The 14,436-nt window shown below is 46.7% G+C and overlaps 1 protein-coding gene and 1 pseudogene across 4 annotated transcripts in view; one reads left to right on the forward strand and one right to left on the reverse strand.

Annotated features, from left to right (window-relative positions):
- LOC135900296 (carbonyl reductase [NADPH] 1-like) overlaps positions 1-14,436 on the reverse strand; it is a 64,373-nt gene that overhangs the window by 1,006 nt on the left and 48,931 nt on the right. For 3 of the 4 annotated variants that reach the window (XM_070531950.1, XM_065429753.2, XM_070531949.1), the window contains exons 2-7: positions 7,455-7,536; positions 6,170-6,348; positions 3,292-3,404; positions 1,743-1,868; positions 1,506-1,647; positions 1,023-1,086 (exon numbers count right to left, since the gene is read on the reverse strand). In XM_070531950.1, the coding sequence (XP_070388051.1) occupies positions 1,023-1,086; positions 1,506-1,647; positions 1,743-1,868; positions 3,292-3,404; positions 6,170-6,348; positions 7,455-7,536 (706 nt within the window). Of the gene's footprint in view, positions 1-1,022; positions 1,087-1,505; positions 1,648-1,742; positions 1,869-3,291; positions 3,405-6,169; positions 6,349-7,454; positions 7,537-12,552; positions 12,708-14,436 lie in introns of those variants that run through there. The other variant, XM_065429752.2, reaches the window with a different exon arrangement.
- LOC135900346 (U2 spliceosomal RNA) lies at positions 7,865-8,040 on the forward strand (annotated as a pseudogene).

A 14,436-nucleotide genomic window follows, 5' to 3' on the forward strand; every position in this document is an offset into this window, starting at 1 on the left:
CATTTCTTAACTTCGGATCCCTAAGGACATTTTCATGGGCTGTCTTTGTCCTTGAGCATATGTCCAAAGTAATTGGCGGGCATTCGCTGCATGCAGATGCGGGAGCGGAGCACTTTGGACACCACTGGGCATCCCATGTCTTCGCGCGGTTGGCTTCAGGTACAAGCGATGGCTGGTTTAATGGTCGCCCCACCTCAAAGTCTCCGTAGTGAGACTTACTCCACTCAAGAAAGCATGTGGGATTGGGGAGGAGACACGTGATGAGGATACGAGGGCACGCATTCCCCGCGGGAGGTGAGATGTTCGGGCAATAAGGACAGAGTGAGGGTGTTACCGCGCCAACTCGTTCAACTTTTTACCCTTTTGCACTTAATTTCTTATGGCAGGACGACATGATTATGATAATCTTTGGTCCCAACACAAGGTTCTTGCCAGATGCGGGAGGAACTCCCCCTAAAACTGTAATCAATTACAAAGTGGTATGACGTAAATGTTTTCTTCTTCTGTTTACGTTTTCGTGCGGTATCGTTTAGTGCTCTCGTTTCCTGAGCGTTGAGGGCAAACTAACAAAGTAAAAACTGCTGCTGCACCATGGGGTCCGGAATACAGCATCCGTTACACTGATTATTTCGCCAGCAACTGAGCTTGTAAGCTTATTAACTGGTTTGATGCAGGTATGTACAGGTAACTGGCATGCCATAACTTAGACCGGTGATTTAAGTGGTAAAGTCGAAAGAACTCGCGTCACGGAACAGATACCAGCTGCCACTGCTGAGGAATGTAAACCTAAGAGCCGAACAGCCTTGCTTTTTGATGTTTTTGTTTAAATGAGCTACGTAGACGTGTAGCACATTGCTACGAGGCTCAGCAAAGCTTGCTTAATGTACTTGCATGCCAAGCTCTTGAAAAAGAAGGTGAAATAATTTTACTCATGAAAAGGCTCAACAATGGGGAAAGGAAACGACAAGGTTAAAAAAACGACGCGATAGGAATAAGTGAACAATACACATATAACTGCTTACCTTGTTCGGGTGTCAAGGGCCCTTTGTGACTTGTCATGTCAGTGTCCACGAAGCCTGGATGCACCTTTGTTAAAAAATTCAAGAAACAAATGACTGCGCAGGCAAAAGATATATGTCCTGTCTGCTGGGTGCCCGCAAAGATAGTGCTTACTAAACATTTCTATTATATAATATGTATAACTTGAAATTTCTCGATGCTGCATGGACTATACAAATTCTGTGTGTACAGAGCAATAGAAGTTGGCAAAAAAAAAAGCGATTGTGAGGATTTACTTCCGTATCCATGAACAGGCCCAAAGCTTGGGTTGTTGTCAGAAAAACAACTAGCCTAAAAACTAATGGTCTTATCATCTGAACGTAAGTGCACGTGTGTAAGCGTAGATCCGTGTGCCTTGCGCGTGCTGTGTGCAATCGTGCGTAAATATGCATTTCACATTGCTTCATATAGATAGCTGCAATAAAAATTAATATATCCCAACTTACAGCGTTCACAACCAGGTCCTCTCGAGGGTCTGAGTTGAATTCGCGCTGCTGGACGAAGGACAACACAGTGACTCCAACCTTCGACACAACGTAAGCCGACTGCCCCCATCCCTTCTCACCAGTCTTGCCGTCCTTGGCAGCCCTATTTTGTCATGCGAAATTACATTAAAATACAAATACAGTTATGCGGCACGCACGTAAGAAAGCCCTCCATAGTGTAGACAAGCAGATACTCACTGCACAAACTCCTTCATGAGGCTGCAAAGCTCTTCCAGACTAATTTCGGGGTTGTTCAACTTTTTCTTAAGTTCTTCTCCAGGAATTCTCTGCAGCATGCCGGCCATGCTGCTCACGTTGACCACTCTGTAAACAGGATGCGCACACAATCACAAAGCAAATATTTAGCATATATCGGTGCGCATTATACGGCCCATGTGCACCCATGTGGGATCCACGACCACGTTGAGTGCAGTATTTATGTCCACGTTCGACAAACTTGTGACACTAAGCGAATAAACGAATCAGGAGGACTCAGTGTAAAGCCATTCCATTGATAAGAGCACTCACTGGCTCCCTCTCATTTTAAACGTTTCCGCTATTGTTTTTGCTCTTCTGCAAGTATGGAACAGCTAGGAATAACGCGTTGAATTTTCGGCTGTTCCTTTTCTGCTGAAATTAGTGGTTGGTGCTTGAGAAGATTTTGCCTGTCGCGGGCACGTCGGGTGCACAGTCAGCCGATATGACAGCTAGCCGAACGCTTTCCATCGCGGCGAAATAATTGCTCATAGAGACTGTATACACATGGATAGCCTGCATATACCGCGTTTGTATTTTTTTTTTACAGTGCGCTATGGTAGTTTCTATATAATAATCACCGTAAGTATATATGCCGCGTTCTATACGGAAACACGCTACGAGAGATAAACGGAGACGAGAAATATTTGTCCTCTCACTCCCGATTTCGAGCTTCAATTATAGCAACAAGCTCAACCAACCACAAGCCTACGTCTTGCGGAAAAGCGAACTTATCGATGTCCAATAGTAAACGGCTTTAATGATCATGCTCATAAAGTTGGCATTCGGTTGTGTAAAACAGAATCATTCCTACAGTCCTACATACCACGCACATCAAAGGATTGGAATTGCCTTCCCAAATTGGTAGTAACCATTTCAGATCATGAAAAATTTGTGACTTCATTAACCAATACTCTGTAACATCTTGTTTTAGGCTGCCTGTTTATAGCTACTATCGTATAAGAAAAACTGGACTGCTTCTTTGTATATATATAGTATATTTTTGTAACATGTATTCTGCCTCTTCATAACTACTATCGCATAATTCGAAACATTGTGCTGCTTCTTGTAGTTAAAATTTTGTCGTTTTTCTGTATTTTGTACCACTCCCCTCTGTAATGTCTGTTGACCCTGAGGGTATCATAAATAAATAAATAAATAAATAAATAAATAAATAAATAAATAAATAAATCGCGTGTGCGGCTGGAGACGCGGTTAAGCAGCCGCAGTCCCCACCGAGATGCGCTGCGGTGCGGACTCATCTGCGCAAACAAAGCGGCACAAGCGCGTCCGAGTCTGGCACTTGAAACAGCGTTATGCGTTTATGTTAAAACGCTACAGCATGCGATAGCCGGTCGCCAAATCACGTTACAAAAGCACGTTTTATTCTAAAGCACAGCTAAGCGTGTGCATTATGCATCGCTAGTTAAGATTACTGTACCTTCAGCGTAACTAAATCCCAAGTTCAGCGCATGAGATTAGAAAAACGAACCTGGCGTGTGGCCGCAGCAAAGGAAAGAGCTCCTTGCAGACATTGAGCGTCCCAAAGAAGTTCGTCTTGACAGTGACCTCCGCTTGTTCTGCAAACGGTGCTGTAGAGGCTTGCTGCAGTTAAAGGAAGAACAGAAGGCACACGAGAAATAAAATTTGGACAGAAATTCCGTCGTAGGATTATTGCCACAGGCGATAGCTTCCCCGAAGACGACCTGAAATGTGCTGCCGAGGACGCTTATTGATTAGATTGTTATGATTAGATTATGATTGATTAGATTGTTCAAATGCCATGAGGCGCGTCGTTGCTGCGACGTTGGCTGCCTCCGTGATCAGGTTGCGTTATACACGACACTTGAAAAGACTTTCGAGGACACATATCGAGCACTGGTATCAGGATTGGCACCCTAATTAGTCCCCACCTTTGATTTCACTGTGTCCGAGATCGGCTTTGTTTACGCGGTAACGGTGGTGAGGAAAGCCGAAGAAGGGGGGCGGGGAGAAAACGAAGGAAGGAAAGGCAGAGAGGTCGACCAGTCGCGCGACTCGCTTGCTATACCTACGCCGGGGGAAATGGGATTAATGGTTAAAAAGAAAGAAAAAAAAAGAAGAGGCAGTGAGGGTGGCACAACAACGCGAACACATGCGGTTGTCCATCACGCCTATACGATCGGTCATTGAGGCCAGTCGATTTCATAAGCCGCAGCAGTGCCCGCGTCGCTTTGTAAGCATGCGATGGGCGGAGGGCATGGCTCACAGATCTGCAAATGGTCTCTGCAAATGGTCTATCATCTAGTCGGTTCAACACACTCCGAAGAACGTCGTTTTCGACAGCATGAAGAGTGCAAAACCGCAACCTGTGTTCGATCGTCTGTTCACAGTTGCATGAGTCACAGATAGGTGAGCCGCCGAAGAAAGCTTCGCTTTAAAATAATGGGATCGACGTTATAGGTTAACAGGTTATAGGGACAAAGTACTTCAGACAAGCTGGTCAACGTTTCGATAGGTAGACATATACACCTTTGTCAAAGATAGGTTCAGGGGTAAAGTGCCTAAAACAGGCTGGTGGCGGCGATAGGTAGACCTATATCAACGGTCCACCTATCAAAACGCCGGTCATCCTGTTTGAGTTGCTCTACTCCTGTTTATCCAAATATTATTCCACACTGTGTTTTCATTTGTCGGCTCCCACATTTACTATCGCTTTAAAATAGTGATTCTGGGCCTACATACATCAGCATCAAACAGATCATATAGTAATATGGTGACCGTGGGCTTGCGTACATGAGCATCAAAGATAAGATACAATTAAATAACAAGCCAAGATTTTATTTGCATTCTGTGCCACTCACTTACGCTGAGTGAGAAAGAGCAAATGAAAAGCAGATGAAAAAGCTTTTACAAAACGGGTCCCAATCTTTTGTGGGCGCCTTTAATGCAACATAGTTCGGAAATCCGCAAAACAAAAGGTAAAAGAATACAAGTGATTGCGCACGCGCACTTCATTACGCATATCGCTTGCTGGCCCTCCATACACCGGGATTACCTCTGTCACAATGCATCAAATCGCCAATATTATAAACACGTGTAGCCAAGCCAAGGTCAACTTTCACGTTATCGCGATACTATCGCTGTCAATTCAACGACGATTACGATACTCCCTCATGTGAAACTTGAACGCGGCTCTATGCTTCCATTTCGCAATATATTCGCTAGCGCGGACAATCTGTCTCCTGCGGCACGTTGCAAACGGAGCGAGAAGTGTGGCGCAACTGCCTCGCTAATCGGGAGATCACGACAAGCAGCGCGTGGGTTACGCATGTGCCCGATTTACCGCAGCCACCGCAAACAGACCTCTATATACTCATGGAGTGACTTGTTTCCACACAGACGAAGCGCGTTACTTTGGCGCCATCTCGTAGCCATCGTCGCCGCAAAGCCCGTCTTGTGCTGCACTTTGCTTTCCTTCTCACGCTTTTGCCATACCCTCCTCCTCAGCTTTTTTCCTCGCGCTCTCTTCTCTATCGCCGTCTTTCAGCTCCCGCTGCGCTCCGCGATCGCTTTCATACTTCGCTGTGCTTGTTCGCTCAGTTACGAGGTACGAGCCGATAGGCAGACGAGGCTCTTTGAAGAGCGTGATGCGCCCGCCCTTCGCTTCGAGCTTCGTGAAATAGTCCCTTTACAAATGTCATCGGTACGAAAAGGAGGCGCCCCAGTCACTCAGCAACAAAGATAGTGCTTCACAAACTCACGCATGACATTCCTAGCTGCACAGACACCCGGCGTCTATGCAGCGCAGGGAGTGGACCTTGCGAAAGCACGCGCACGCGGCACACTCAAGACAGGAGTCACGCAAGAAGGCTTAGCATTGCACGCAGAGAAGCCAGCATGTCGTAATGACACCCGCGTGGAGTGCGACACGAGGCGGCACTTACCGTATGGAAAGTGACGCGTGTTCTCACACGATACTCTGCAGAAACATATGGGCGCTTGAAGGTTTCTGACAACGAGTAAACGCACTTAACGCCTCTGGTTATGTTGAGGCATAACAGTGACAACAGTGTTTGGTGCTTTGAAAGAATTAAGCGAGTCGACAAGAATATGCATCGCCAGTGCAGGTCAACATTGGGAAATGGTTGCTCTGTGGTTTAGTAGCCTGAGGCCGATGTGAGACAGCACACGCGTCAGAAAAGCGGAACTACTATAAAACCACCATAATTCGACATACACAGTCTTTTGTGGGTCATGACAGTTCCGGCGAAAAGTCGACTCTTCCGCGCTGTCTCCGCAGAATACTAAACAAACACATCTAACATATGCTATTCAAGAATTCAACACAACAGCATTCTAGTTAAGAATAGTGCACTGCATTCACTTACCTTGTAAGCAATGCCGGCATTGTTCACGAGCACGTCCAAGCCACCGTACGTGCTCTTGAGGAAGTCGCGAAATCTGCGAATGCTCTCAATGTCGTCGATGTCAAGCTGGTGAAACTTTGGGCGCAGCAACTGCTTGTTGAGCTCTGCCACAGCTGCATTCCCGCGCTTCTCATCCCTGGCTGTTCGTAAGAGGGAGCACGTTTGAATACAGGAATTCAAAAGTTTCCATTCATAACACTATAAAAGGCCGCGTTGATGGAGACAGTTAACAACGTCGCCCTTCTTGAATGTAGCGACTGCGTCATCTACAGACTTCAGGTCTTTTTCTGAGGACACTCGTCAAAGAGCCTGGAAAAATGCCGGGAGTTGGGTATACGCGTACGAGCAGCAAAAACTGTTTTAGACTTTTCATGTGAAGGCATGCAGTCTGGACAAGTGAAATGATGGTGTGATGTCTACCATTGATTGTTTTGAGCCGTGCGATTTCGAGCTATGACGCATGTAGATAATGTATGTATATGTATATTTTTTATAGTATTGTGTGCATAGATAGATAGATTGAATGTGTGTGTTTACTATTATACCTATGGTCTGTGCCTTCTTGCGGCAGTCGTCGGGGACACGTCAAGTTTGACTAATCGACAGCAAGTGCTTACCACATACATAGTATTTTTCCATCATCACTCATCTTCCTTCTCTGTATTCCTGTGTCTTTTTTTTTTCCTTTCGCATTTATTCCTGTGTGGAACAGCAGACCAGAGACACGCTCCTCCAGCCAACCTCTCCGTCTTTCAGCTCAATAAACTTTCTCTCTCTGTGGAGTAATCAACAGTGCATAAGGCGAAATTCCCCCTAAGCAACATGAATGTCGATAAAAGGAAATGCGCCAGTATTTATATTTTACAATGTTGCATGCTCTCTGCATGGCGCGTTTCCTTTGAAGAAAGTGCTCCGTGCGTAAGGGCGCCTTTTGTACCCATGTAGTAATTGCAACGCTCTTTTATAGACTGTTGAAGCTAGCGTTCAATATTTGGCTTTATCATTTCAGTCCCCCATAGAACATCGTAAAGCAAAACACATCCAAGTCCCCTGTTAAGTTAAAGTGCATCCATGATACCTTTAACACAATAAAAAGCAATATAATGTACAATTTACTGCATTGACGTCAGAACCAACTGAAACGTACATCCATACTTTTTTTGCCTCTTTATATAAAACGATTTCGAAGAAAGGACATATGATATATGCCGCAACACTGCATTGACGTGCAATAAAATCTACTGACCTGTCAGGAAGACATCTCCTTCAAACTGTTGACACAGGAACTTCACTATGCAGAACCCAATGCCCTTGTTGCTACCTGTGACCTGCGCATAGGGAAGCGCACATCCTGTTGTAATCGATGACTTATCATGAGCCATTCCACTCTGTGAAGGTGGATGACCCAGCAGAGAAGGTGTTTAGCATACGACACAGAGGTGACACAAAATTTGGAACATAGGTATGGACTCGTTTACAGGGATATCTATATACATTCGCGTGGACGACGGGACCGCCGCTCCGAGGAGCTGGAGGAAACTAGACACGCGTGACGTTTCGACGGGACCGCCACCACGGGAGAGCGGAAGGAAAGGGAAGGAGATAAGCAAGCGCTTGGAACGCCGACAAAGGCACGGTGACAAAGGCACGGTAGACATGGCCGACGGGGGATCAAAGTGTAGTATCTGTTCTTATCAGCTTAATATCTGACACCGGTTGTGTTAGCACCTATTAAACTTATTTTCTCATGTTGGCGCAGTGCTTGAAGCCTGCATCACCCCCGCCGCGGGTCGGCCCCGGAGTACATTATCTTCGGGATCGGCCTACGGTTTTTGGGCTACGGACATCGATCCGCTAGAACCTAGCCATATACAGCTTCGCTGTTAAAAAAGACAAAAAAACGCGGCATTTGTGGTCTCGAGATCTTTTCCTCACGACAGTGCTCCCGAATCCTGAAATGACGAGCCGCCTGCTATGTATACATATACGAGGCCGCCTCGAGCCACACCATTGGGACACATTCTAGCGGACGCCGCGGGTCAGTGCTTTCGCTGCCGAAGTTATCGTAGTGCGAGGGTCGTTTGATAAGTATGGTAAAAATACAAGAGACTGCGCTTCATTCTGTTTTCTTCTATGTGGCGCGCGAGAAGCACCCTTCATATGACGGCAGAACTTGTTTATGCTGGGTAGCGACGGTTAGTAAGCTTCTGACGGCCATTGGCCCTGATCTGTGTGGCGATTCCCGCCAAAATGGAGAAAGGGGAATTTCCAGCAGTTATCAAACATTTTTACTTAGAACACTGGACGGCTGCCAAATTAAAGCCGAGTTGAGCGAAGTTTATGGAGGCTCTGCACCATCACTGAGGACCATGCATTTACTACTGGATAAATGAATTCGAACGTGGCCGAACTTCAACGCAAGATGAAGCACGTCCTGGGTGTCCAGTGGAGGTCACTACGCCAGAAACGGTATCGAACATTCATGGAATCGTCAAGGAAGACCGCCGCGTGAAGGTACGTGAAATAACTGAAATCGTAGGCATCTCGGCGGAGAAAGTTCACAATATTTTTCATGAGAAATTGCAGATCGCAATCCGCAGGACTTTTGCCGTCGATTTGTGACATTTGACGAGACGTGGATACATCATTACACTCCAGAGTCTAAACAGCAGTCAAAGCGATGGACTTGACCTGATGAAGGTGTTCCAAAAAGGCAAAGCCTATTTGTTCAGCTGGAAAGGTGATGGCGACTGTCTATTGGGATTTACGAGGAATAATCTTTGTAGACTACATACTTACAAAATCGCAAAACGATAACAGGACCATATTATGCAACACGCCTAGATCAACTGAAAAAAAGAATTGCGCACTAAACGACCTGCGTTAGCACGGAAAAAAACCCTATTCCACCTAGACAATGCTCCGCCTCACAGATCGCTTGTTGCAATGGCCAAATTGCACCACTTAGGCTTCGAGGTTGTGCCTCATCCACCCTATTCCCCGAAGTTGGCTCCATGCGACTTTTTCCTCTTTCCAAACCTGACGGATTGGGTGGGTGGAAGGACATTTTCTTCAGATGAAAAAGTTATCTCAGTGATAAACCACTACTTCAAGGGCCTCGAGCCATCCTTTTTTTCTGAGGGGAAAGAAAATTGGAGCACCGCTGAAAGAAGTGTGTGGAGCTGGAAGGGAAGTATGTTGCAAAATCAAATATTGTTTTCCGCAAACATGGTATACTTAATACTTCTTACCACACTTATCAAACGACCATTGTATGCGTGAACGCATGTATATACACGTATATCGAACCACGCAGCAAACCGTGGATCAACAAGAATCACGTATGCTATAGGCGCCCTCACAAATGTTCCGTCGCACTTTTGGCGAATACCCGTTGATGCCCTTAGGTTAGGTTAGCGCACACTATAGCGAAACATTTTTCGTCAAACTTGATTTAAAATTACACAAATTACTACAGTATTATATGCACTGACCTTCTGGGCACCCTCTGTAAGCATACGTGTATTTCTGTGCATGCGTATGCATACGTTCGGACACGCTTTCGTGCATAGACACCATATATAGCGTGTCCCAGCTACGTTATCCAAGCTGTTGAACAAGCAGAGTTTTTTTTTTTTTTTTTAACATGGTGCCAAGATACGATTTTAAGACCTCGGTGTGTTCGGCCATCAGAACTTTGACGATCTAACACGGTAGGCCTTATAGTTGTATCTTGTGCCATGCTTTTTAAATCTTTAACGTTGGCTGGGACACTCGGTACACACTGCTTAATGCCGAATCCAGCATATGCGGGGGAACTTCACGGCAGTTACGTCGGCTGCCAAGAATTCGCAACCGATGAACGCGCGGATTGCGCGCCCTCAGCGAAGATTGCAGGAGCCGCGTCCGTGCAAGAATTTCCCTTATCTATAGGGCATGTTTACTCAGCCAACTCAGCCACTCACTGCCCTGCAGCTTTCTTGGGTAGAGCAGCGTAACAGCTCACAATGTGCGCGTTCTGTCCGTCCCGCAACTTAGGCGGCCGAGTATGGACTGTTATGTATACAACTCAAATAAGAAAACAACGCAGTACAAAGTCCACCTGTAACAGTCAGCGCAATTTTTTTGCTCTAAGTAAGCAATTGTTGCGGAATAATGGGGGCACGTTAAATATCCCCAAGCGGCCAAAATTAATCCGGAGACCACCCACTATAAGGCGTGCCCCGATCATAATCAAATCGTGGATTTAGCACGCAAAATTCCAGAATTCATTCATTGAAAAAGACAGGAAATGATGTATTAAAGAAAAATGGTTAAGTAACGTATGCTTTATACGGGACACGGGCGTTTTCTGCATTTACTCCCATCGAAATGTGGCCGCCGCGGCCATGGGGGATTTGATCCCGCGACCTCGTGTTTAGCAGCGCAACACCGTAGCCGCTAAGTCACTGCGGCGGGTCTTCCTGTCTTCTTCGTGGCTCTGGTACATTTATCTGTATGCAGAAAATGGCTGGAGAACATTGAACTCGCGGTAAGTGCTGCACAGTATCGCCCATTTAGATCGGTACCTACAGCATGTAATAGCTAGCAAGCACGGTATCACAAAATGCTGTCGTATTGGATAACTGATATATACGTAACTATGTCTTAACTGATATATACGAGAGTTGTGTATATATATACACACACACACACACACACACACACACACACACACACACACACACACACACACACACACACACACACACACACACACACATATATATATATATATATATATATATATATATATAGGAAAGGCTGTTTTTGGTGACTACAGAGGAAAATGAAACCGAAAAAATAGATCGAACCTTACACGCCGCGGTGGCTCATGCGCTACGCCGTTTTGCCGATAACAAGGACACAGGTTCGATGCCAGACTTCCGTGTCTCTAAAACGAAGCCCCGGAATGGTTCCCGGGATCCGATATAGCTTATTAAGGTCAGGTGCTACTGATCTTGAGTCCAGCAGAATTTCTTGCTTTGCGAGTTCGTGCATTCTTGCGAATAAACAGAAAACCGGGGAAGAGATGTTTACACAAGAGAGAAAGAAGTGGACGAGACAAACGCCGGACGAGCGCTCGTTCCTTCTTTTGTGTTCACGCCGCGGACTGTTTGCAGGCTTTCTGTTCGTTCACAAGCTCTGCTCAGGCCGGGAGAAAAGTTACCGCCTTATAACCAGTCTTCTCCATAAATATATATTGCACCTAACGCTGCAAGCTTCTGTGTGTAAAGATACGGTCGAATTATCAAGCCCAAGCTCACCAGTATCCTTACCGAGCCATCGCGGCGGCTTGTCTGTCCACGTTGACACACAAACTTCATCCGTGCTTCTAGAGCTGCTACAGTTAGTCCGCAGACAACGGAGAAAATTGGCACACTACAACAATGTGCGTAAATCGCCAATGACTAAAAGAAAACGCCACCCCCACGGGTATCAGTAGGCCACCCACACAGATATCCGTATACAATAGGATTGTATGTTGGTTTGGTCATCGACGTACGAACATGACTGAAAGCGTGAGAAATCTGATACACACATGTATAAACGGGAAAAAAAAACTCAAATTTTAACATCGGCTCAAGAAAAGAACGCAGTGCAAGTGCACAGAAAAAGCACATAGGTGGCATATGGAAATCCAAAATCAAGAAAGGGGCTGACAGATGAGGTAGCACACTGTGGTATACAGGTTATAAACAGGGATAAGGTGCCTAAGAAAGGCTGGCCGCCAGCCTTTCTGAGGCACCTTATCCCTGTTTATAACCTTTATACCATAAGTGGCATATGGCAGTCGAAAAAGACCCTTTCAATCCCTCCCTCGCACACAAAAGCATGTAAATATAGGCAAACACATATGCACTGAGAGATAGGGGACTGCACAAAAGAAGATGAAAGTACGAGTAAATCAATGGTCACATCACGAACGGGCAGCCGGACACACGCGCGGGGCGTTGCCAGGAGTGGAGGTGGCAGAGGGGAAGAGTCTAACGGCCCTCACGCGCTGGCGACCGACTGCGCGTCCGTTTCGACCCCGTCGGTGCGAAGAACCGGTCGACACAAGAGCGCCGACGTTTGCGACAGTCGCGCACAAGTAAGGACGCACGAAGAGAGTACAGGGATTACGTTGCGCAAGCAACGTCTCAAGGCCGGCACGAGTTTCCGGGTTCCGCATACGCTACTCCGGATCGTATACACACTCATCGCGAGCGCGCATTTCGAATCACTCGTAAAAAGAAGGCCAATCTAAGCACGCGGTGCTTAGGCGTATTACCATACGAATGCCGACACGATGTTTATCTTACCACAGCGACCCGAGGCGATGACATGGCTCGACGATTCCTTCGTAGGATAGACAGCCGCCACTATCGGACACCCAGCCTAACGGACTGACTGCAAGCGGTTGGCTTGGTGCGCGTCTGTTGTCCACTTCGAATCGAGGGGCCAAGGAGAGGAGGTGCTCGGCGTGCTCTCCCTTCGCGTTGCTGCCGCAAGGGGAATACTTGGCGCACTTGGACCCGGACGCGAACGTGGCGGCAGTGACAGCGGAGGTGGGCGGGGCGTGGAGATGGTGTTATGTGTGGCGCAGAGCCGCTAAAACCATGGGAACATTGGCGATTTGTTCACTACCGATATATCTGTACGCGGCAGTATGTCAAGGGTAACGTCACTGACGCAAAAAACGACGGTATATCTTGGTGTAACTCGCACGCCGGTACGGCCCGATGCTCAGGCAGTCGCGATGTTTGCGTAGCTGTGTGCATCGTGCTAACCATGCGAAGACGAGCGCCTCCCCGATGCCAAGCAGCCCCGGTGTTTGTCTATGGCTGCGCGTCCTATGCGAATTCTGCGTGCGCCGTACGTGCGTTTGGTGGAGCGATCTCTCTATGCGTCTGCGCTCGACTGAAGTACACACAGCCATGACCTAAGCGGCCAGTTTTTCTCAACGCTTTGGAATTGTTTTTGCACAGTGTACAATACCACGGCGGCTTCTTGGTCCAGTGGCCGTGATCTCTTCTAGTATAGGAGACATCACGCACGTAACATTACACCATTTTTTACACGCACTAATACTTTTAGGTATAGCTTTTTCCCTAGAACAATTGAAGCATGGAATTCACTACCAGAAACCAACCGTTCTCTCCCACTAAATGAATTCTTGTCTGTGCTCCCTCAACATTGCGCTTAACTTTCTTTCTTTGTTGCCTATTGTACTTCTTTCCTGTATTATAGTGTATTATCCACTCCTGCTATAGCCCCACCAGGGGCTGCAGTATGTGTAAATAAATAACGCGTATGTAATTCCAAGAAGCTTCGGGACGTCGGCTGCGGCAACGCGCACGAATTTCCTATGTGATTTACCACCTGCCAATTCCATCGCTAGTGCGAACACAGGTTTATATGCTGTTAGCATTATTGGGTGACTTCACCCACTTTGCGTTATATACATGTATGTTTATGTATGTCCATATGTGCCCCTCTCACTCCGCTCTTCAATAAAAAGAAATTCCTTAAAATTTATCCGGTGCTGGGCGGAATCGAACCTACGGCACACCTGTTCCTCAATCACAGCAGCCCGACGCTTTAGCTCTGCGCCACGAACGCATGGGTGCGCGGAAGGAGTGAACGATTATCAGTGTTCGCACACACCGGCACGCCACGTATTTCGGAGGCTGCGCGCGAACTTCTCGTCACCGCCGCTAGACGGCGCAGAGTGCTCCGAGGGAAGCGGGAGTGAGGAGCCCGGCTGCAGTACGGGCCTCAGGTATCACGCGTTTCGGCGGCAGCAATACGGTGTGTTGGTACAATTCGTTAGTGCTAGCTAATGCCATTAGTTTCGACATTCATCGTCATGAGATGGAATCTGTCGCTTTTTTTTCTTTCTTTAACGTTAGCTTCTTTGCGATGATTCAATCCTTCAATTAGTCGCTAGTTCACTGGTATCTGACCGGGAACGCTAAGAGACGTGTGGTATCATGTACAGGGTGTTCAAAATTAAGCTTTATGGTTTTCTTAAAATTAGGCACTGGCAGGCACGCGGAGACCACCTGTGCAAATGAGTTATGTGGCCAGAGGGACACAAAGTCAAATTATAATTATATCTGTCAGCAGCGCATGCAGTTACCTAAAATTGAATAAGTAACTTTTTGTTGACTGCAGCAAGTGGATATGTTTGTATTGAAAAGTTA

Source organism: Dermacentor albipictus, chromosome 1 (genome assembly GCF_038994185.2).
Source record: "Dermacentor albipictus isolate Rhodes 1998 colony chromosome 1, USDA_Dalb.pri_finalv2, whole genome shotgun sequence".
In the NCBI taxonomy this organism is placed as follows: Eukaryota; Metazoa; Arthropoda; class Arachnida; order Ixodida; family Ixodidae; genus Dermacentor; species Dermacentor albipictus.